This window comes from Oryx dammah, unplaced genomic scaffold (assembly GCF_014754425.2).
Source record: "Oryx dammah isolate SB20612 unplaced genomic scaffold, SCBI_Odam_1.1 HiC_scaffold_27, whole genome shotgun sequence".
NCBI lineage: Eukaryota > Metazoa > Chordata > Mammalia > Artiodactyla > Bovidae > Oryx > Oryx dammah.
The window spans coordinates 64,463,718-64,487,939 of NW_024070211.1; the positions used below are offsets into that span (position 1 = coordinate 64,463,718).

A 24,222-nucleotide genomic window follows, 5' to 3' on the forward strand; every position below is an offset into this window, starting at 1 on the left:
TAAGGGATCAACTAGAGCTTCAGGATGGAGTTTGGGGTAACTTTACTTTTTTCTGTTGTGTTTTCTTTTTTAAAAATATATACATATATTTTACCTTTAAAACTTGTGAATCACTGTATTGTACACCCGTACATAAATTTATATAATGTTATGTGGAAACTATGCTTAAAATAAACACAAAAATGCATACATGCATATTACAGATAATTGGAAATGGACCCCACTCCAGTACTCTTGCCTGGAAAATCCCATGGATGGAGGAGCCTGGTGGGCTGCAGTCCATGGGGTCACTAAGAGTTGGACATGACTGAGCGACTTCACTTTCACTTTTCACTTTCATGCATTGGAGAAGGAAATGGCAACCCACTCCAGTGTTCTTGGATGGAGAATCCCAGGGAGAGGGAGCCTGGTGGGCTGCCTCTATGAGGTTGCACAGAGTCGGACACGACTGAAGCGACTTGGCAGCAGCAGTAGCAGCATAAAGCTATTGTCTTAAAAAATAAATGCCAGAATCGTTAAAAGAAACATTGATATTCTCCAAGCAATAAAGTCTGGCCAGCAATTTCAAAAGCGAGATGTTGTTTAACCCCTGAAATTCCAAAGAGAGAAAAATATTCCCAATTGGTGCTTCTGTCTTCTTTTTTTCAAAGTCTTTTTTTTTTTTTAATGAAGTATAGTTGATTTACAATATTGTGTCAGTTTTAGGTGTTCAGCAAAGTGATCGTTTTATATATATATATTCCAGATTCTTTTCCGTTATAGGGGATACAGTTCCCTGATACAGTAGGACCTTATTGTTTATCTGTTTCATGCGCAGTTAGGAGTACTTGCTAATCTCACACTCCTAGTTTACCCTACCTCCCTTTCCCCTTTGGTAACCAAGCTTGTTTTCTATTTGTTGTTGTTTTCTTATGAAGTAACTGCTAAAACAAAGAGACAGGGAACCATGACTTCTGCTGATGGCACTTACAAAAATATAAAGCGGGTCGTAATCTGGAGCTTGGGCCAAGGCCTCGGGGAGTTTTATGCTCAGGACGGAGGTCTCACCGGGCAGATGGGGCGAGGAATCCTGCTTGGGCAGGGTGATGACCGTGGTGGCTTCGTCCTGGGCCAGGACCAAGGGCAGTGCATTAGTCTCGAGGCCGGGGCAGCAAGAAAAAGGTGGGGGTGGTTCCTCTCCCCAAGGTGGGACGCGTTACCTCAGCTCCTTGCCTCAGGGCCCGAGCAAGCTTCTGAGGTCTGTAGCTGGCTGAAGACCCCTGCACAGAGACCGGCTGGTACCTCTTGATCTTGTATAGCTGAGGAACCTGGGGGAGGGAAGACAGGAGCTCATGGCCCTTGAGAGGCATTTCTCAGCTCTGGGGCCCTGGTCGGTTTGGGCCCTGTTAACACAGTCCTGGCCCTGTTCTGGGTCCCAACACACAGAAGAGTTCATAGTTACCTATAGATACACTGAACACTGGTTTGTCAATTTAAAACATGCATATTTTACAAGGACCTATGGTACAGCACACGGAATGATACTCAATATTTTGTAAGAACCTCTAAGAGAAAATGGGCTTCCTTGCTGGCTCCGTCAGTAAAGAATCTGCCTGCAATGCAACACCTGGATGAGGAAGATCCCCTGGAGAAGGAAACAGCAACCCATGCCAGTATTCTTGCCTGGGAATTCCCATGGACGGAGGAGCCTGGTGAGCTATAGTCCATGGGATCACAAGAGTCAGACATGACTTATCAACTAAACCACCACTACCATAAGGGAAGAGTCTCAAAAAGAATATAAGTATATATACGTGTGTAACTGAATAACTGCTGTATACCTGAGACTAACAAGATATTGTAAATCAATTATACTTAACTTAAAAAATGAGAAAAATAAATATGCATATTTTCAAAAACAAAAGTGGTCATACAACTCAATGAAAACTAACTGACTTTTGTTTACTTACACCTTTTCTTCAAATTTCTAACATATGCATTTCAAGTAGCTTCAGGTATGCACATGGTGGTGGTTGTTCAGTTGCTAAATCGTGTCTGACTCTTTGCGACCCCAAGGACTGCAGCACACCAGGCTTCCCTATCCTTCACTAACTAATTCATGGCCATTGAGTCGATAATTCTATTTAACCATTTCATCCTCTGTCACCGTCTTTTCCTCCTGCCTCAATCTTTCCCAGCATCAGGGTCTTTTCCAGTGAGTCAGGTCTTCCCATCAGGTGGCCAAAGTATTGGAGCTTCAGCTTCAGCATCAGTCCTTCCAATGAACATTCAGGGTTGATTTCCTTCAGGATTGGCTGGTTTGACCTCCTTGCTGTCCAAGGGACTCTCCAGAGTCTTCTCCAGCACCACAGTTCAAAGGCATCAATTTTTGGCACTCAGTCTTCTTTATGGTCCAACTCTCACATCTGTACACGGCTACTGGAAAAATAATAGCTTTGACTATATGCACCTTTGTCAGCAAAATGATGTCTCTGATTTTTAACACACTGTCTAGGTTTGTCACAGCTTTTCTTCTGAGGCGCAAGAATCTTTTAATTTCATGGCTGCAGTCACTGCCTGCAGTGATTTTAGAGGCCAAGAAAATAAAGTTCATCACTGTCTCCATTTTCCCCCTATCTATTTGCCATTAAGTGATGGGACCAGATGCTATGATCTTCATTTTTTGAATATTGAGTTTTAAGCCAGCTTTTCCCACTCTCCTTTTTCACCTTCATCAAGAGGCTCTTTAGTTCCTCTTCACTTTCTGCCATTAGAGTGGTATCATCCGCATATCTAAGGTTGTTGATGTTTCTCCCACCTATCTTGATTCCAGCTTATAACTCATCCAGCCCGGCATTTCTCATGATGTGCTCAGAAAATAGGTTAAACAAACAGGGTGACAGCAGACAGCCCTGTCATACTCCTTTTTCAATCAGTTGCTCCATACAGGATTCTAACTGTTGCTTCTTGACCCACATGCAATTTCTCAGGAGACAGGTAAGATGGTCTGGTAACTGTTGCTTCTTGACCCACATACAATTTCTCAGGAAACAGGTAAGCTCTTTAAGAGCTTTCCATGGTTTGTTATGATCCACAGAGTCAAAGACTTTAGTGTGGTCGATGAAATGGAGGTAGATGTTTTTCTGGAATTTCCTTGCTTTCTCTAGGATCCAGTGAATGTTGACAATTTGATCTCTGGCTCCTCTGCCTTTTCTAAACCCAGCCGGTAACATCTGGAAGTTCTCAGTTCACGTACTGCTGAAGCCAAGCCTGAAGGATTTTGAGCACAACCTTATTAGCATGCAAAATGAGCACAATTGTACAGTAGTTTGAGCATTCTTTGGCATTGCCCTTTTGGGGATTGGAATGAAAACTGACCTTTTCCAGCCCTGTGGGCACTGCTGAGTTTTCCAAATTTGCTGGCATATTGAGTGCAGCACTTCAACAGCATCATTTTTAAGGATTTGAAATAGCTCAGCTGGAATTCTGTCACCTCAATTAGCTTTGTTTGTAGTAATGCTTCCTAAGGCCCATTTGACTTCACACTCCAGGATGTCTGGCTCTAGGTGAGTGACCATATCCTTGTGATTATCCAGGTCATTAAGATGTTTTTTGTACAGTTCTGTGTATTCTTGCCACCTCTTCTTAATATCTTCTGTATCTGTTAATTCCTTGCCATTTCTGTCCTTTATTGTGCCCATCTTTGCATGAACTCTTTCCTTGATATCTCCAATTTTCCTGAAGAGATCTCTAGTCTTTCCCATGCTATAGTTTTCCTGTTTCTTTGCATTGTTCACTTAGGAAGGCCTTCTTATCTCTCCTTACTATTCTCTGGAACTCTGCATTCAGTTGGGTATATCTTTCCTTTTCTCCCTTGTTTTTTCACTCCTCTTCTTTTCTCAGCTATTTGTAAAGCCTCCTCAGACAACCATTTTGCCTTCTTGCATTTCTCTTTCTATGGGATGGCTTTGGTCACTGCCTCCTGTACAATGTTATCAGCCTCTGTCCATAGTTCTTTAGGCATTCTGTCTACCACATCTAATCATTTGAATCTATTCATTACTTCCACTGTATAATCACAAGGGATTTGATTTAAGTTATACTAGTGTAACTAGTGGTCTAGTGGTTTCCCCTGCTTTCTTCAATTTAAGCCTGTGAATTCTGCAATAAAGAGTTTATGATCTGAGCCACAGTCAGCTCCAGGTCTTTTTTTCCTACTGATTGTATGAAGCTGCTCCATCTTCTATTGAAAAGAATATAATCATTCTGAATTCAATATTGACCATCTGGTGATGTCCATGTGTAGAGTCATCTCTTGTGCTTTTGGAAAAGGGTGCTTGCAATGATCAATGTGTTATCTTGACAAAACTCTGTTACCTTTGTACCATTTTGTACTCCAAGGCCAAAGTTGCCTGTTACTCCAGGTATCTCTTGATTTCCTACTTTGGCATTCCTACCCTCTAGGATGAAAGGGACATCTGTTTTTGGTGTTAGTTCTAGAAGGTTCTTGTAGGTCTTCATAGAACCATTCAACTTCAGCTTCTTTGGCATCAGTGGTTGGGGCACAGACTTGGATTACTGTGAGATTGAATGGTTTGCCTTGGAAATGAACTGAGATCATTCTGTCATTTTCAAGACTGCACCCAAGTACCACATTTTGGACTCTTTTGTTGACTCTCAGGGTTACTCCATTTCTTCTAAGGGATTCTTACCCACAGTAGTAGATATAATTATCATCTGAATTAAATTCACCCATTCCTGTCCATTTTAGTTCACTGATTCCTAAGATGTCAATGTTCACTCTTGCCACCTCCTGCTTGACCACGTCCAATTTACCTTGATTCATGGACCTAACATTCCAGGTTCCTAGGCAGTATTGTTCTTTACAGCTTTGGACTTTACTTTCACCACCAGACACATCCACAGCTGAGCATTGTTTCTGCTTTGGCCCAGTCACTTCATCCTTTCTGTAGCTACTAGTGATTGCCCTCTACTCTTCCCCAGTAGCATACTGGACATCTTCCAACCTGGGGGGCTGATCTTCCGGTGTCATACCATTTTGCCTTTTCATACCATTCATGGGGTTCTTGCAGCAAGAATACTGGTGCAGTTTGCCATTTCTTCCTCCAGTGGACCACATTTTGTCAGAACTCTCCACTATGACCCATCTATCTTGGGTGGCCCAGCATGGCATGGCTCAGAGCTTCACTGAGTTCAGGTTTGCATACTATATGGTATATCCACAGAATAAAGATCCGGGTTTCCACAAACCACATCAGGAAAAGAGAATCTGTTACACCTCACACATCACATAAGATAACAGCAGGGAAATAAACAGTGTATGTTATTCATTATAATCTGTAATAGAACAAAAGTAATGAATTAGAGCAATTCAGAGTCAAGAACACTTTGTTTAGGACATAAGAAACCCAATTAATGAAACCATATGACAGGTCTGACCTGCAGATTGAAGAAGGAATGGGGCTGCTTGACTTGAATTTCTGAAGATTTAATTGGGACAGGTCCAATGCCACCAGGAGCCTAAAATGTAAAAATTCAAAAAGGTAACACATGATCAACATTGAGCAAAGGCAGCTATACTTCTGTTTCTCTACATTTTGAACATTAAGTGAACAGCTCTTCCCTCTAACTCTTCCTGCAACCAAGGTTGATATCTGACTACAGTTGATACTTGATATGCAGGGAATGGAGGCAGTGTGGCCACTGCCCACCCCCACACCTTTGTCTCTCAGGGTGTGTCTTTTATTTTCCCCTGTTGTGGAGGCTGCACTTGTTGCCCAGAATCCCCTTCAGACCTGAGGAGTGAGTCCTGAGTTCTATTGACAGAAACAACCCTCAGGGGTCAGCCCTCAGGGGCAGCTGTGGCTGAAGGGTGCTATCTCACTCGAGGCCATGTGCTCACTGGGACAGCTGCCTCCAAAGACAGGCTGAAGCAAAGATACGAAGGTGGTCCTTGCCCTGTGCCAGGCCCAGAGCCCCTTGTGATGTCAGCGAGGACTTCATCAAAGTACTGTAGCCTTATTTCTCCTCTGCCCATTCCATTCCCTTCCCTTCCAAGGGTGCTAATCCCCAAAGCATCACCTAATACCTGTCCTGCAGGTGGATGTGCAGCATCACCCACAGAACCCAGAGCAGTGTCCAGCCTGGGCCAGGCACTCAATACATACTATATCTCACCTAATCCAAGACACCGTCATTAAACTGGTATGATGCAGTGTAAATATGACACCAATAATTATAGGCATTTCCCAATTCCAGAGATGCTGTATTGAAAATACTGTTCTTAGACTAGATGAAATACTGTATGTATGGAATGAGTTACAAAAGTCTTTATGAACAGGGATGCCAAGCATTCTGTTTTTCATCAACCCTGAGCAGCAGAGAAGTTGCTGTAGAACTAACTCAGGTACCAAATGAAGTAAAAAGATTTGCATTATTAAAAAAATAAAAGAGGTTCCACAGCACAGTGATAATCTCTTTTCATCCCTAACACTCTCTCCACCCATTAATTATTGACTGTCAGATAATTCTTATTGTTTGAAAATCACAGATTTATCATTTTCTAGAAACTAAATAGGGTTTCACAGGTGGTGCTAGTGATAAAGAATCCACCTGCCAATGCAGGGGACATAAGAGATGCAGGTTCGATCCCTGGGTCAGGAAGATTCCCTGGAGAAGGGAATGGCAACCCACTCCAGTATTCCTGCCTGGAGAATCCCATGGACTGAGAAGCCTGGTGGGCTGCAGTCCATGGGGTCGAAAGAGTCAGACACAACTGAAGTGACTTAGCATGAATGTGTGCAGGAACCAAATATTCTGAGCTTTTAAGTCATTGAATTATCTAATCCAGAAAACACATGGAATTTCTAAAGTCAGTCCTGTACCTCTTGACTAGGTTGACCTGCAATGCTTAACCCACTTTACAGGATGTGCATGGCAACTTCATTCTTTGAAACTAAAAAATTGTTTTGCTTGTGCCTTTTCAACATTGATTTAAACACATTTTTTATTGCTAAACCTGTGAACTTGGGAAACTCAGACTGCATTTTATTACAGGCTCTGTGCCCTTGTGTCTCAGTTTCCTTCTCAGCTGCAAGAGAATAAACCTACCTATTAAATTTGAAGATTAATTAAATTGATAGAACTTGAGAAAGTCCTGCCTGCCTCGTGGTGTAGCCACCACCTGAATTACAATGCATCATTTGATAAACTGTCAAACTTCTTGCCAAGAGGGAAGGAGGGATGGACTTGTGAGTCTGAGGTTGGACTGTTAGATGCTGGGGCCACCCACCCCCAATCTCTGCAGTTTCCACACAGCAGGGGGCTTGGCTGAGCTGGGCCTGCCTCCCAGGTCCAGGCTAGGTCCTCCTGGTCTTCTGCTATTCAGCCCTCAGACCCCATTTCCCAGCAGTCCAGGGTCTCAGTGGTCTCCTGGGCAGATCGGGGCCAGCAAGCTCTGCACAGGTGTCTCAGGGGCTAGGTAGGTGGAAGCAGGTGCTTCCTGGTTTCCCATTCATCACAATCACCTGGGCACAGGTCTCCCTCGGGAGCCTCCTGGGAGGAGGCAGAGGGACAGAGACCAGGTGGGGCTCCCCTTGGCACTGGCCTGTCGCCCCCTGACTGCATCCAGCCCCACCTGCAGCCTCCATGCACCCACCAGTTCGTTGGAGTCCTGGGGAGGGCTGTAGGATGGAAAGGCAAAGGGCAGTACTTCCTGGGGAGACACAGAGAACCGGCTGGCGTCCTTACTGACTCGCCCCAGCTGGTATTTGAAGCTCTTGTCTGCGGGTGAAAAACAGAATGGCACTTCTGGAGAGTCTCAAGGCACTTTTGTGAAACCACCATCTCTTTAGCTGTGTATTTGCTACATACCAGTTACTGGGGCCTGGTCATAGGCCATTTAAAAAACAACATGTAAGACGCTTACTCCTTGTAAGGGAAAGTTATGACCAACCTAGATAGCATATTGAAAAGCAGAGACATTACTTTGCCAATAAAGGTCTGTCTAGCCAAGGCTATGGTTTTTCCAGTGGTCATGTATGGATGTGAGAGTTGGACTGTGAAGAAAGCTGAGCACCGAAGAATTGATGCTTTTGAACTGTGGTGTTGGAGAAGACTCTTGAGAGTCCCTTGGACTGCAAGGAGATCCAACCAGTCCATTCTGAAGGAGATCAGTCCTGGGTGTTCATTGGAAGGACTGATGCTGAAGCTGAAACTCCAATACTTTGGCTACCTGATGCGAAGAGTTGACTCATTGGAAAAGACCCTGATGCTGGGAGGGATTGGGGGCAGGAGGAGAAGGGGATGACAGAGGATGAGATGGCTGGATGGCATCACTGACTCGATGGACATGAGTTTGGGTAGGCTCCGGGAGTTGGTGATGGACAGGGAGGCCTGGCGTGCTGTGATTCATGGTGTTGCAAAGAGTCGGACACGACTGAGCGACTGAACTGAACTAAACTGAACGTGTGTACATATGTATGTGTGTAGTCTTGTTCTTAGTTTCTCATTTGTTCTTTACCTTAACTCCTCCAATTTTTTTTTCTATTTTTTTTATTTTAAAAAAATTTTTTATTTTTACTTTATTTTACTATACAATACTGTATTGGTTTTGCCATACATTGACATGCATCTGCCACCGGTGTATACGAGCTCCCAATCCTGAATCCCCCTCCCACCTCCCACCCCTTATCATCTCTCTGGATCATCCCCGTGCACCAGCCCCAAGCATCCTGTATCCTGTATCGAACATAGACTGGCGCTTTGTTTCTACATGATCGTATACATGTTTTGATGCCATTCTCCCAAATCACCCCACCCTCTCCCTCTCCCTCAGAGTCCAAAACTCCATTCTACACATCTGTGTCTCTTTTGCTGTCTCGCATACAGGGTCATCATTACCATCTTTCTAAATTCCATATATATGTGTCAGTATACTGTATTGGTGTTTTTTTTTCTGGCTTACTTCACTCTGTATAATCGGCTCCAGTTTCATCCATATCATTAGAACTACTCCAATTTTTAAAAAAAATTTTATTTTTACTTCCAAAACACCATAATTCTTTTTTTTAATACTACTGTTGATATGTATTTAATGGGTTATTTTGCATTCGGAGGCTATTTTACATAGAACTTTTTCTTAATATGTATATCATATTGAAGTATAATTGACTTACATTTCAGGTGCACAGCATGGTGATCCAGTTATACATATGCACATACATTATCTTTGAGATTATTTTCCATTATAGGTTATTACAAGATATTGGCTAGTTCCCTGTGCTATATAATAAACCTTTGCTGCTTGTTGCATATCTATTTTTTAAAAATTAGAAATCTAGCATTCTATTCACACTAAGTTAAATAACTGGAATCAAAATGTCATAGATTTTCAAGTTAGGCAAAAATTCATAAGATTTCTAAAATATATATTATACTATTATATATATGTATATAAAAGCTTTTCTACTATTCTTGATAAAGGCTGAGAAAGGACATTTAAAAAAAAAAGAAGTGATGGAGAGATTGGAACACATAAACTAAACGAAATAGGAGTGCTGAATATGAAACAGAAAAAGTGAAACAGACTAGATAAAAGATCATCATATAGGCGAGTTGTTTTTAAACATGGCTGCTCATTAGAAACATATCTGGAGCTTTGGAGAACAAAAGCAATACCTAGGCATTTGTATTTTTCAAAAAATTCCGAGACAATTTAAAAAAGTGATTACTGGTTTTTCTATTAAATGGTAGCTGGTAGCTTTGGTGATATACAACTCTATTTTTCTGTTGACTAATCATAATACAATGGCATTAAGTGAGTAATAGTTACATAATCATAATGGTAATAGATGTTTATCAGTTTTCACAATCAATAGCCAGACCAAAAATAAAAGATAAACAATTGCAAGCCATAATGGGAACATGATTAACCTAACAATATAAAATAATTACATAAAGTATGGGGGGGTCAAGCAGGTCATGTGGTAAATAGAAGTGCATACATGCACATGTTTTGATATGCCCAGCCAGTCTATGTCTTTCGGTTGGTGAATTTAATCTATTCACATGGAAGGTAATTATGGATACATATGATCCTATTGTTGTTGTTGTTGAGTCTCTCAGTTGTGTTCAACTTCTTGCAACCCCATGGACTGTAGCATGCCAGGCTCCCTGTCCTTCACCATCTCCCAGAGTTTGCTCAAACTCATGTGCACTAAGTTTGGACATGCCAAACTTGGAGATGCCATCCAACCATCTCATCCTCTGTCATTCCTGTATCCTCCTGCTTTCCATCTTTCCCAGCATCAGGGTCTTTTCCAATGAGTTAGCTCTTCACATCATGTGGCCCAAGTACTGGAGCTTCAGCTTCAGCATCAGTCCTTCTAATGAATATTCAGGGTTGATTTTCTTCAGAATTGACTGGTTTGGTCTCCTTGTTGTCCAAGGGACTCTGCAGAGTCTTCTCCAGCACCACAGTTTGAAGGCATGAGTTCTTCAGTGCTCAGTCTTCTTTATGGTCCAACTCTCACATCTGTATATGACTAATGGAAAAAACCATAGCTTTGACTATACGGACCATTGTAGGCAAAGCAAGGTCTCTGCTTTTTAATATGCTGTCTAGGTTTGTCATTGCTTTTCTTCCAAGGAGAAGGTGTCTTTTAATTTCATGGCTGCAGTCACCATTTGCAGTGATTTTGGAGCCTAAGAAAATAAAATCCACCACTGTTTCTAGTTGTTTCCCCATCTATTTGCCATGAAGTGATGGGACTGGATGCCATGATCTTCGTTTTTTGAACGTTGAGTTTTAAGCCAGTTTTTTACCTTCATCAAGAGGCCCTTTAATTCCTCTTCACTTTCTGCCATAAGGGTGGTGTCATCTGCATATCTGAGGTTACTGATATTTCCCAATAGATAATGATCCTATTACCATTTTCTTAATTGTTTTGGGTTTATTTTCTGTAGGTCTTTTTCTTCTCTTGTGTTTCATGCCTAGAGAAGTTCCTTTAGCTTTTGTTGTAAAGCTGGTTTGGTGGTGCTGAGTTCTCTTAACTTTTGCTTGTCTGGAAAGTTTTGGACTTCTCCATCAAGTCTGAAGGAAAGTCTTGCTGGGTAGAGTATTCTTGGTTGTAGATTCTTCCCTTTTATCACTTTAAGTATATCATGCCATTCCCTTCTGGCTCATAGCATCTCTGTTGAGAAATCAGCTGATAACCTGATGGGGGTTCCCTTATATGTATGTTATTTGTCCTTTTTCCCTTGTTGCTTTTAGTCTTTTGTCTTTGTCTTTAATTTTTGTCAGTTTGATTACTATGTATCTTTTTCCTCCTTGTGTTCATCCTACCTGGAACTCTGTGCTTCCTGGACTTGGGTGACTATTTCCTATGTTAGGGAACTTTTCATTTATCATCTCTTCAAATATTTTCTTGGGTCCTTTCTTTCTCTCTTCTCCCCTGTAATGTGAATGTTGGTGCACTTAATGTTTCCCCAGAGGTCTCTTAGACTGTTTTTGTTTATTTTCATTCTTTTTTTCTATATTCTGCTCTGTCAGTGATTTCCACCATTCTGTCCTCCAGGTCACTTATCTGTTCTTCTGTCTCAGTTATTCTGCCATTGATTCCTTCTAGTGTTCATCTCTTGCAGTCCGTGGGGTCTCTAAGAGTTGGATACGACTGAGCGACTTCACTTTCACTTTTCACTTTCATGCTTTGGAGAAGGAAATGGCAACCCACTCCAGTGTTCTTGCCTGGAGAATCCCAGGGACGGGGGAGCCTGGTGGGCTGCCGTCTATGGGGTCGCACAGAGTCGGACATGACTGAAGTGACAGCAGCAGCAGCAGCAGCAGCAGCAGTGTTCATCTCTGTTTATTTATTCTTTAGTTCTTGTAGATCTTTGGTAAACATTTCTTGCATCTTCTCCATTCTGTTTCCAAAATCCTGGATCATCTTTGCTATCATTATTCTGAATTCTTTTTCTGAAAGGTTGCTATCTCCATTTAGTTGTTTTTCTGGAGTTCTATTTTGTCCCTTCATCTGGGACATAACTCTCTGCTTTTTCATCCTGATTAACTTTCTGTAATGTGATTTTTTATTGACTATGCCAAAGCCTTTGACTGTGTGGATCACAATAAACTGTGGAAAATTCTGAAAGAGATGGGAATAACAGACCACCTGACCTGCCTCTTGAGAAATCTGTATGCAGGTCAGGAAGCAACAGTTAGAACTGGACATGGAACAACAGACTGGTTCCAAATAGGAAAAGGAGTACATCAAGGCTGTATATTGTCACCCTGCTTATTTAACTTATATGCAGAGTACATCATGAGAAACGCTGGACTGGAAGAAAACACAAGCTGGAATCAAGATTGCTGGGAGAAATATCAATAACCTCAGATATGCAGATGACACCACCCTTATGGCAGAAAGTGAAGAGGAGCTAAAAAGCCTCTTGATGAAAGTGAAAGAGGAGAGCGAAAAAGTTGGCTTAAAGCTCAACATTCAGAAAACGAAGATCATGGCATCTGGTCCCATCACTCCATGGGAAATAGATGGGGAAACAGTGTAAACAGTGTCAGACCTTATTTTGGGGTGCTCCAAAATCACTGCAGATGGTGACTGCAGCCATGAAATTAAAAGACACTTACTCCTTGGAAGAAAAGTTATGACCAACCTAGATAGCATATTCAAAAGCAGAGAAATTACTTTGCTGACTAAAGTCCGACTAGTCAAGGCTATGGTTTTTCCTGTGGTCATGTATGGATGTGAGAGTTGGACTGTGAAGAAGGCTGAGCACCAAAGAATTGATGCTTTTGAACTGTGGTGTTGGAGAAGACTCTTGAGAGCCCCTTGGACTGCAAGGGGATCCAACCAGTCCATTCTGAAGGAGATCAACCCTGGGATTTTTTTGGAAGGAATGATGCTAAAGCTGAAGCTCCAGTACTTTGGCCATCTCATGTGAAGAGTTGACTCATTGGAAAAGAGTCTGATGCTGGGAGGGACTGGGGGCAGGAGAAGAAGGGGACGACCGAGGATGAGATGGCTGGATGGCATCACTGACTCGATGGACGTGAGTCTGAGTGAACTCCGGGAGATGGTGATGGACAGGGAGGCCTGGCGTGCTGCGATTCATGGGGTCGCAAAGAGTCGGACACGACTGAGCGACTGAACTGAACTGAACTGAATGTGATTTTTGTTCTAGCTGCTACGGGATTGTGGTTCTTCTTGATTCTTCTATCTGTCCTTTGATGAAGGAGGCTAAGAGGCTTCTGTAAGCTTCTTGATGGGAAGGAGAGGGCAGGAAAAGCCAGGTGTTGCTCTGGTGGGCAGGCCCTTGCTCAGTAAAACTTTAAAACTTTAATCCAACTAACAATCCCTCCCTGCTAGTTGTTTGGCCTGAGGCAACCCAGCCCTGGGGTCTAGAGGCTCTTTTTTTGAAAGTGAAAATGAAAGTCACTCAGTCTGTATACAGTCTATACTCAGTCTATAGAGTCCATGGAATTCTTTAGGCCAGAATACTAGAGAGGGTTGCCATTTCCTTCTCCAGAGGATCTTCCCAACCCAGGGATTGAACCCAGGTCTCCTGCATTGCAGGTGGATTCTTTACCAGCTGAGTTACGTGGTAGGGTTAGTAGTGAACTCCAAGAGGGTTTATGCCACAGGGCGCCTTCCCAGACTGCTGCTGCCAGTGCCCCCGTCCCTGTGGTGAGCCCCTGCCTACCCACACCTCCACAGGAGGCCTTCCAACACTAACAAGTAGTTTTGGTTCAGTCTCCTGTGAGGTCACTGCTCCTCTCCTCTGGGTCTTGGTGTGTGCAAAATTTGTTTGTGCCCTCCAAGACTGGGGTCTATTTCCCGAAGTCTTGTGGAAGTCCTATAATAAAATCCCACTGGCCTTCATGGTCAGATTCCTTGGGGATTCTCAGTCCCTTTGTAGGATCCCCAGGCTGGAAGCCTGACATGGGGTTCAGAAACTTCATAAGAGAGAGAGAGAGCCTCTTTGGTATTATTTTTCTCCAGTCTGTGGGTTGCCCACCCAGTGGGTATGGAATTTGATTTTAATATGATTGTGCCCCTCCTACCATCTCGCTGCAGCTTCTTCTTTGTCTTTGGACACAAGTTATCTTTTTTAGGTGGGTTCCAGTGTTCTCCTCTCAATGGTTGTTCAACAGCTAGTTGTGATTTTGGTGTTCTCACAAAAGGAGATGAGCACACGTCATTCTACTCTGCCATCTTGAATCAGAAGTTCCCCTAAAACTGTAATTCTTAATGAAAGCATCTCTGATGAATATTCTTTGTCCTTATCAGCAAAGAAAAAGATTAAATTAAAGAAACATATAAAGTCATTTTATAGGTGTTCACATTTAACTCACAGGTAAATTTTATGATTTTTTTTAAAGAGTTTATTAGAAATGTCAGTATCAGAGATAAAATAATATAGGAGGAAAAAAGAATAATTAAAATGTAATAAAATGTGCTATGTTCATAGCAGCACCATTTACAACAGTTAAGATATGGATGCAACCTAAATGTCCATTGACACATGAATGGATAAAGAAAATATGGCATATATATATATATATATATAAAATGAAATATTACTCAGCCACAAAAAAGAGTGAAATAATGCTACTTGCAGCAACATGGATACACTTGGAGATTATCACTAAGTAAGTCAGAAAGAGAAAGACGAATACCATATATATACTTATATGTTGAATCTAAAATATGACACATGAACTTCTCTACAAAACAGGAAGAGGAAAGACCTGTGGCTGTCAAAGTGCAGGGGACCTTGCAGGTGTGGGGAGAGGTGGAATGGGAGTGTGGAGTTAGAGAAGCAAACAACTGTGTGCAAAATGGATAAACAACAGGGCCCTATTACATAGCACAGGGAACTATATTCACTATCCTGTGATAAACCACAAAGGAAAACAATTTTCTAAAAAATATACATTTATGTATAACAGAATCACTTTGCTGTATAGCAGAATTAACACAGCATTGTAAATCAATTATACTTCAATAATTAAAAAAAATCCAGTATATGTGATTTATGAAAGCTAACTTCATCACAGAGAAGCCCCCTGCTTAGGGTGTATGCTGATGAAACACAGCTGTTGGCAGCTGCTCTACCTTGTGCCATGGACTGTCTTTCCTGAGTGAACCTTTTTATGATGATGTCTTTCTGTATGTTACGGACGGCATTCAGCATAGTAAGCAAGCGGTGATGGATCAGGACCTGGAATTAGAAAGAATAATGATTTCACATTATTAATCAGTGCTCATTTTGGCATTCAATTCAGCTTACTTTCCGCAACCGCAACCAGGAGCTGAGCCCACCTGGGAATTCCCAGGAGGTTACATGCTGCCTTAGACAAGACTGCAGGTGCCAAGGTCCGGGCAGTGCAGACCCGCCTGGATACAAAGAGACACCAGGCTGTTACCGGGCCTTGACCCGCCCAGTTTATGAGCTTCAGTTTTCTCAAATTTCCAGAGTGGAAAGAGTGACAAGTTCCAGGGTGAATCTGAGTAGTGACACTGCTGTTGTGTTATTATCAGAACTGAAGGACAAACTGAGTGGAGGATTCTGTAGAAGCCTGGCGATGGGTTGGGGCAATGCTGGCTGTACGCTCCCAGGCTTTGTGTCCAGAGCAGATGCTGCTGGAGCTGTGCTCCCTGCACGTGAAGTCAGGGGCCTGATCATGTCACAGATCATGCTTCTTTCCATCTGGGGACAGACTCTGTCATTTATGGAATATTATGACACAGGTACTCTGTGGACATTCCTGCTCAAGGAACTGCAGACATAGTGTGGAGAAATGGATGCCTTGCCTACACAGAGCTGATGTTCTGTGCATGTGTCTATATGTATAACAGGATGACAATAGACAAGATAAATACCATAAATAAAATAAAAGAGTGAACACATGAGGGCATGACTGAGGGGCCGGGGTGGGGTGTCTGGCCTCTTGTGAGGGATGTAAGGATGGCCTCTCCAAGGTTAAGTTTGATCTAAGACTTGAACAATGAGGAGACAGTGGTCCTGGAAAGAAAGCTCTAAGCAGAGGAAGTAGCAGATGCAAAGATCCTGACTTGGAAACAAAGGAGACAGGCTTAAAGGACAGAGAGAAACTCAGGATGGCCTTGTCATTGTGATAGAAGTTAGGCATTTTATTCCAGTTGCAATGGGAGCTTTTGGAGGATTTCCCTGGGGAGAGGTCCAATCTTGTCCAGGCTTAGGGAGGCCTGGACTGAGGTGGTCCAGGTGAGAGATGACGGGGTGTGGCTGAGCCAAGGAGATGGCAGAGCCATGAGGCTGGGGACAGGTTTGCATATCTAAGTGACAATACCTGCTGGGAAGTGTGCAGAAAAGACAGAAATGCCACTCAAAGCCAGACACACAACTGCTGAGCCAGGAGGGCTGGTCCAGAGCAAGTGGCTGGGGGTGGAGTCCTGCTAGCAGGTAGTGTCTTGTGGCCACGTCTGTCCTCTATGGGCACAGAGCCACCTAGACAAAGCCCTAGCAGGGACACCAGTTCCAGGGCCTGGGAGGTCGGGGAGCAGGTCACTGATGCAGTGAGCTCTGCTCTATCCACCAGGACTAGTTCCAGCCCAGGCTGCAAGCGCTGCCTGAAAGATACCCACAATGTAAACTGTGGGAGTCTCTTCTATGTGTTGACTCACTTAACTTTCCTGACAGCCCTGAGACAGCTCTCACTGGTGTCCTCAGTGACAGATGAGGAGACAGAGGACAGAGGTCATGGAACTTTTCACAACTTCTCATGAGAAGTAGCACCAAGATGGGAATGGAAACTGGTGCAGCCACTGTGGAGAACAGTATGGAAATCCTCAAAAAACTATAAATAGAGGTATCATATGATCCAGCAATCCCACTCCTGGGCAAATATCTGGAGAAAACTAATTTGAAAAGACACATGCATCCCTGTGTTCACAGCAGCACTATTTACAAGAGCTGAACAGAAGCAACCTAAAAGATTGCAAAGAAATCTTTCTAAACTTAGAAAGATTAATGGGTAAAGAAGATGTGGTACATATATACAATGGAAAACTACTCAGCCAGAAAAAAGAGTAAAACAATGTCATTTGCAGCAATACAGATGGACTTAGAGATTATCATACTAAGTGAAGGCACATAAAGACAAATATCATATGATACCACTTATATGAAGAGTCTGAAATATGACACAGATGAACTTATCTATGAAACAGAAACAGACTCAGACACAGAGAACAGACTGGTAATTGCCAAGGGGGAGGGAGTTGAGGGAGGGGTGATTGGGAGTTTTGGATTAGCAGATGCAAACTATTATATACAGAATGGAGAAACAACAAGGTCCCTGTATAGTACAGGGAACTATATTCAATAGTCTGTGAAAAACCATATGGAAAAGAATATGAGCAAGAATACACATGTATGTGTAACTGAATCACTTTCCTATACAGCAGAAATCAACATGACATTGTAAATCAATTGTACCTGGACTCCCCAGTGGTGCAGTAGATAAGAATCTACCTGTCAGTGCAGGAGACATGGGTTTGATCACTGGTTCAGAAAGATTCCACATGCCATGGAGCAACTAAGCCTGTGCACCACAACTACGGAGCCCGTGCTAGAGAGCCCACGAGCCACAGCTGCTGGGCCCCTGTGCTGCAACTACAGAAGCCTGAATACCCGAGAGCCCTTACACTGCAACTACTGAATCCCAGATCTAGAGCCTGTGCTCTGCAACAAAAGAAGCCAGCACAATGAGAAGCTCGTGTACTCCAAAAAAGAGTAGCCCCTGCTCACCGCAACTAGAGAAAACCCTCACAAAGCAACAAAGACCCAGCCCAGCCAAAAATAAATTTCAAAAATTAATAATAAATAAATAAGTAAAGTTTGCAAAATTAAAAATTAAAAAAGCTATGCTGGAGTAAGGGTGGCGCTAGTGGCAAAGAAACCGCCTGTCAATGCAGGAGATGTAAGAGAGGTGGGTTCAATCCCTGGGTCGGGAAGATCCCGTGGAGGAGGGCATGGCAACCCACTCCAGTATTCTTGCCTGGAGAATCCCATGGACAGAGGAGCTTGGCGGGCTACAGTCCATAGGGTTGAAAAGAATCGGACAAGACTGAGGCAACTAGGCATGCATGCAGAAAAAGAGGTAGCACCAGCAATGGAGGGCAAGTAGCCCAGGCCAGAGCCCAAGTCTTAATCACTGCTTCCCTCCTGGAGGAGGATTCTGCTCCCCAGGCAGCCACACCCCAGAGGTCAACAGGCAGCATAAGATGCAAGACGGCCCCCCAAGATGGCTAAGTGCTGAGGCTTACAGGACAGTTTGTTGGAGGAGGGGTAGGCTGAGCTGCCTAAGGCCAGCTGTGAACAGAGGGAGGTGAGATGGACTGGCATTCTGAGTGAACAGTGAGGAGGAGCAGGTAATGAGCTGATGTTTAGGAGGCAGATGAGGTCTAGGACCGCACAGAAGATGGGGCAGCTGGGGAGGGGAATAGGTAGCCAGACCAGGGGTCACTCACACCCTTTACTGACCTTAGAGGCTAACAGATCTTCATGTGTTCCTGATCACAGGAAATGTGCTGGGTGGAGACCAGTGCAAGGGTGAAGAAGCCAGGTGGTGAGGGGACACACCTTGAAAGCAGAGCTGCAGCCTGGATGTCAGAGCCCATGGCCCACCAGAACACCCCATGGTGCTCTCTAGGAATAACTAACCAGCATCCTGTGGTTCTAGAGTTTCCATAGCCCACCAGAACACCCCATGGTGCTCTCTAGGAATAACTAACCAGCATCCTGTGGTTCTAGAGTTTCCATATGGCCCAGTAATGCAACTAGATGGACACACCGCAGGAACTGAAGATATGTCCACAAACTTGTACATAAATGTTTGTGACATCCTTATTCCCACCACATTAGCCAAAAACAGGTACAGCTGAAATGTTTCAACCAATAACTAGAAAAACAGAGTGTGGTATTTCCATATGACTGAACACAATTCATCCTGAAGAAGGAATGAGGTACTGAAACCTGCTGCACCATGGATGACTCCTGAAAAGATGTTACGTGAGAGAAGCTAGTTACAAAAGGCTGTGCACTATATGATTTTACACATATGAAATGTCCAGAATATGAAAATCCACATAGACAGAAAGTGGACAGTGACTGGAGGGCTAGAGTGACTACTGAGGGGAACAGGGTTTCTTTAGTCAGTGATAAAAATGTCCTAAAATCGGACCTAAATCAAATCCCTTATGATTAACAGTAGAAGTGACAAATAGATTCAAGGGATTAGATCTGATAAAGTGCCTGAAGAACTATGGCCAGAGGTTCGTGACATTGTATAGGAAGCAGTGATCAAGACCATCCCTAAGAAAAAGAAATGTAAAAAGGCAAAATGGTTGTCTGAGGAGGCCTTACAAATAGCTATGAAAAGAAGAGAAGAGAAAGGCAAAGGAGAAAAGGAAAGATATACACATTTGAATGCAGAGTTCCAAAGAATAGCAAGGAGAGATAATAAAGCCTTCCTCAGTGATCAATGCAAAGAAATAGAGGAAAATAATAGGATGGAAAAGACTAGAGATCTCAAGAAAATTAGAGATACCAAGGGAACTGTTCATGCAAAGATGGGCACAAAAAAAAGGAAAGAAATGGTATGGACCTAACAGAAGCAGAAGATGATAAGAGGTGGCAAGAATACATGGAAGAACTGTACAAAAAAGATCTACATGACCCAGATAATCACGATGGTGTGATCACTCACCTAGAGCCAGACATCCTGGAATGTGAAGTCAAGTGGGCCTTAGAAAGCATCACTATGAACAAAGCTAGTGGAGGTGATGGAGTTCCAGTTTAGGTATTTCAAATCCTAAAAGATGATGCTATGAAAGTACTTCACTTAATCTGCCAGCAAATTTGGAAAACTCAGCAGTGGCCACAGGACTGGAAAAGGTCAGTTTTCATTCCAATCCCAAAGAAAGGCCCTGTCAAAGAATGCTCAAACTACTGCACAATTGCACTCATCTCACATGCTAGCAAAGTAATGCTCAAAATTCTCCAAGCCAGGCTTCAACAGTATAAGAACCGTGAACTTCCAGATGTTCAAGCTGGTTATAGAAAAGGCAGAGGAACCAGAGATCAAATTGCCAACATCCACTGGATCATCCAAAAAGCAAGAGAGTTTCAGAAAAACATTTTCTGCTTTATTGACTATGCCAAAGCCTTTGACTGTGTGGATCACAACAAACTGTGGACAATTCTTAAAGAGATCAGAATATCAGACCATCTTACCTGCCTCCTGAGAAATCTGTATGCAGGTTAAGAAGCAGCAGTTAGAACTGGACATGGAACAACAGACTGGTTTTAAATCAGGAAAGGAGTACATTAAGGCTGTATATTGTCACCCAGGTTATTTAACTTGTATGCAGAGTACATTATGAGAAATGCTGGAGAGGATGAATCACAAGCTGGAATCAAGATTGCCAGGAGAAATATCAATTGCTTCAGATATGTAGATGACACCACCTTTATGGCAGAAAGCGAAAAAGAACTAAAGATCCTCTTGATGAAAATGAAAGAGGAGAGTGAAAAAGTTGGCTTAAAACGCGACATTCAGAAAACTAAGATCATCGCATCCAGCCCATCCTTTAATGGCAAATAGATGGGGAAACAATGGAAACAGTGACAGACTTCATTTTTGGGGGCTCCAAAATCACTGCAGATGCTGACTGCAGCCATGAAATTAAAAGACACTTGCTCCTTGGAAGAAAAGTTATGACCAACCTAGACAGCATATTAAAAAGCATAGACATTAATTTGCCAACAAAGGTCCGTCTAGTCAAAGCTATGGTTTTTCCAGTAGTCATGTATGGCTGTGAGAGTTGGACTATAAAGAAAGCTGAAGGCCAAAGAACTGATGCTTTTGAACTGTGGTGTTGGAGAAGACTTTTGAGAGTCCCTTGGACAGCTAGGAGATCCAACCAATTCATCCTAAAGGAAATCACTCCTGATTATTCATTGAAAGGACTGATGCTGAAGCTGAAACTCCAATACTTTTGCCACCTGATGTGAAGAACTGACTAAGAAAAGACCCTGATGCTGGGAAAGATTGAGGGCAGGAGGAGAAGAGGATGGCAGAGGATGAGATGGTTGGATGGCATCACCAACTCAATGGACATGAGTTTGAGTAAACTCCGGGACTTGGTGATGCACAGTGAGGCCTGCTGTGCTGCAGTCCGTGGGGTCGGAGAGTCGGACACGACTGAGCAACTGAACTGAACTGAAAATTGGATAGTGGTGATGGCTGCATCACTCTGTGTGCTAAATCACTTCAGCTGTGTTCGACTCTTTATGATCCTATGGACTAGATCCCACCAGGCTCTTCTGTCCATTGGATTTCTCAGGCAAGAATACTGGCGTGGGTTGCCATTTCCTTCTCCAAGGGATCTTCCTGACCCAGGGATTGAACCTGCATCCCTGTGGCTCCTGCATTGCAGGCAGATTCTTTACCACTGAACCACTAGGGAAGGTCTCTGTACCACTCTGCGCTATACAAAAAACTAGAGAATTGTATACTGTACAGGAGTGAATTTTACGGCATGTGAATTGCATCTCAATAAAGTTGTTATAAAAAAACTCATTGCTCAATTTCCCATTGTTAAACACAGGGAAACTTCAGCGTGGTGCTGAGACTTACCTTGCGAGCTGCTTGTTGAAACCGTCTCTGTGCTCGGAATCTGTTGACCCAAGTATTATTAATGAGTGGATCAAAATTAGGATGAAATTCCTGGATTTTCTGTGAACACAAAATATGGGTCCATCTTAGATTTAAATTTTAACTCCAGGCATAATCATTTAATAAAAACGTTTCAGAGTTTGATCTCAAATCAAGTTATTTGTTCTTCCCTTTAATGAGCATTTATTAAGCACTTTGGTGCACACAGCATTATAGGGACTACTTCTTGGGTTAGGAACCAAAATAAAGATAAGATTTGGGTTTTAAGAAATATAGTCTATTCTCATTTTTCTAGTGACTCAATGTCACATATATATAATGCAGATCTGTTTCTGGCTTTCTCTTTGGTTTCATTTATCTTTTGTCCATCCGTATGCCAGCACCACACTGCCTTAATGATCTGACTTTTTCATAAGACTTTGTCTCCTTCAGAGGCAGTCCTCTCCCCCAGTTTAGTCATTTTAAGTTAAAAAAATTCTCAAGCCTTTTCTTTTTCCTATGTGTACATGCGTGCTCAGTCACTCAGTCATGTCCAACTCTTTGCAACCCTATGACTGTAGTCCACCAGGTAAGCTGGTGGCTCACAAATACACACACACACATATCTACACAATAATATTCATGTTCATGTTGTGCATATATACATATATATATACTGAAATAGTTTATAAAATTCCATGAGAAAGTCTATTGAGATATTAGCTAGTGAAGTGAAATCGCTCAGTCGTGTCCGACTCTTTGCAACCCCATGGACTGTAGCCTACCAGGCTCCTCTGTCCATGGGATTTCCCAGGCAATAGTCCTGGAGTGGATTGCCATTTCCTTCTCCAGGGGATCTTCCCAACCAAGGGATTGAACCCAGGTCTCCCACATTGTAGACAGATGCTTTACCATCTGAGCCACTAGGGAAGTGCCGAGATATTAGCTAGGATTGCATTAAATCTATAGATCAATTTAGAAAGGGGTGACATCTTTGCAATGTTTATCCTCTTTCATGAAACTTCTGTAAAAATTTTCAGCTTACTTAGATCTTTGTTGCTGTTCTAGTGTAAAGCTTTGTAACTGTTAGATTTGCTTCTAGGTACTTGCTTGCTATTATAAATTACATGTCTATTAAATTATATGTTAACATTTTATTTGTTGTATGTGAAAATACATACATATTGTACAATGATTTTATATGCAATTGCCAAGCTCTCTCACAAGTTCAGTAAGATGAATTATTTGGCAATAGATTCTTTTAGATTTTCTATAATCATAGTCAATCATATCATATGAAGTCAAAGATCTTTCTCTCCAATATTTATGACTTTTACTATATCTTTTTCTTATCATGCTATACACTATCTAGAATCTCTAACACAATACTGAATAAAAGAGCTTATATTTCCTTGTACATATAATACTTCTAGCCTTTCATCAATTGGAAAGACTTTTACTGCAATTTTTTAAAAAAAAAAGCAATTTATCAGTTTACAAAAGTTGCTGTTTTTCTCATTTGGTGAGTTTTCTTTTTAGAAAATTGTGAATATTACATCAAAAAAGAGAGAGAGAAAGAAAGAAATGTACAGTCTAGATAGGCAAGATGGAACAAACACATGCGGCCCTGGGAAAGAATGAAGTCACATGGAAATCAGTCCCTTGTGATGGGGGATGGGATGCCTTGGAATGGGGGACCAGACTGTGTGGTCCTCACGAGGCTGCACACCATGTGCACACATGCATAGAGACCAGTAATTGGCTGGGAAGGAAAGGGTGCCTGGGGTGTCGAGAGGCCACCAGAGCCTCTGGCGCTGCAGGTTCTTGAACAGAGAAACAATGTGAAGACAGTCATCAGAGATGGATCAGCTCCGTATTGGCCCGAGCAGTGGGCCACGGAAGAGAAGGCGGATCTGAGGAATAAGCTGAGGCTGAGGTGTGACGGGGTATGATGGTGGAGCTGGGGGTGGCCTCATAGAAGAGTGACTGGCAAGACTTTGGGGCCAGATGACATGTGGGGTGAAGGAAAAAGGTGAAAATAGTTCAGATTTGACAGATCCAGAAGAGAAAAGTGAGAATGATGGAGGTGGGAGATGGAGAAGAATCTTTCCATTGTTAAGATTAAAAATGGGAATAGACAACAGGTCCCACTGTATAGCAACGGGAACTACATTCAATATCCTCTGATAAAACACAATAGGAAAAGAATGTATATATATATATATATATATATACACATTATATATATATACACACACACATACTGAATCACTGTGCTGTACAGCAGAAACTAACACAACCTTTTAAATCAATTATACTTCAATAAAATAAAATTTAAAGAAAAAACAAAAATTAAAAATTGAGGTTTTTAACCAGAAACTATCACACGACAAGAAACTCTGGTGGGGCTGCTGTCCCCACTTCGCAGTTGAGACACTGCGGTACCAAGGCTGAAAGAGCTCCTCCCGGATCATATCCGTGGTGGAGCTGGAGCCAGCGCTCCG

At 42.5% G+C, this 24,222-nt stretch overlaps 1 protein-coding gene across 2 annotated transcripts in view; it reads right to left on the minus strand.

Moving 5' to 3' along the window:
* CFAP221 (cilia and flagella associated protein 221) overlaps positions 1-24,222 on the minus strand; it is a 122,629-nt gene that overhangs the window by 31,029 nt on the left and 67,378 nt on the right. For both annotated transcript variants that reach the window (XM_040228966.1, XM_040228967.1), the window contains exons 14-19: positions 21,701-21,799; positions 15,132-15,237; positions 7,658-7,782; positions 5,440-5,520; positions 1,200-1,307; positions 971-1,105 (exon numbers count right to left, since the gene is read on the minus strand). In XM_040228966.1, coding sequence (XP_040084900.1) covers positions 971-1,105; positions 1,200-1,307; positions 5,440-5,520; positions 7,658-7,782; positions 15,132-15,237; positions 21,701-21,799 — 654 coding nt within the window. The remainder of the gene's footprint in view (positions 1-970; positions 1,106-1,199; positions 1,308-5,439; positions 5,521-7,657; positions 7,783-15,131; positions 15,238-21,700; positions 21,800-24,222) is intronic.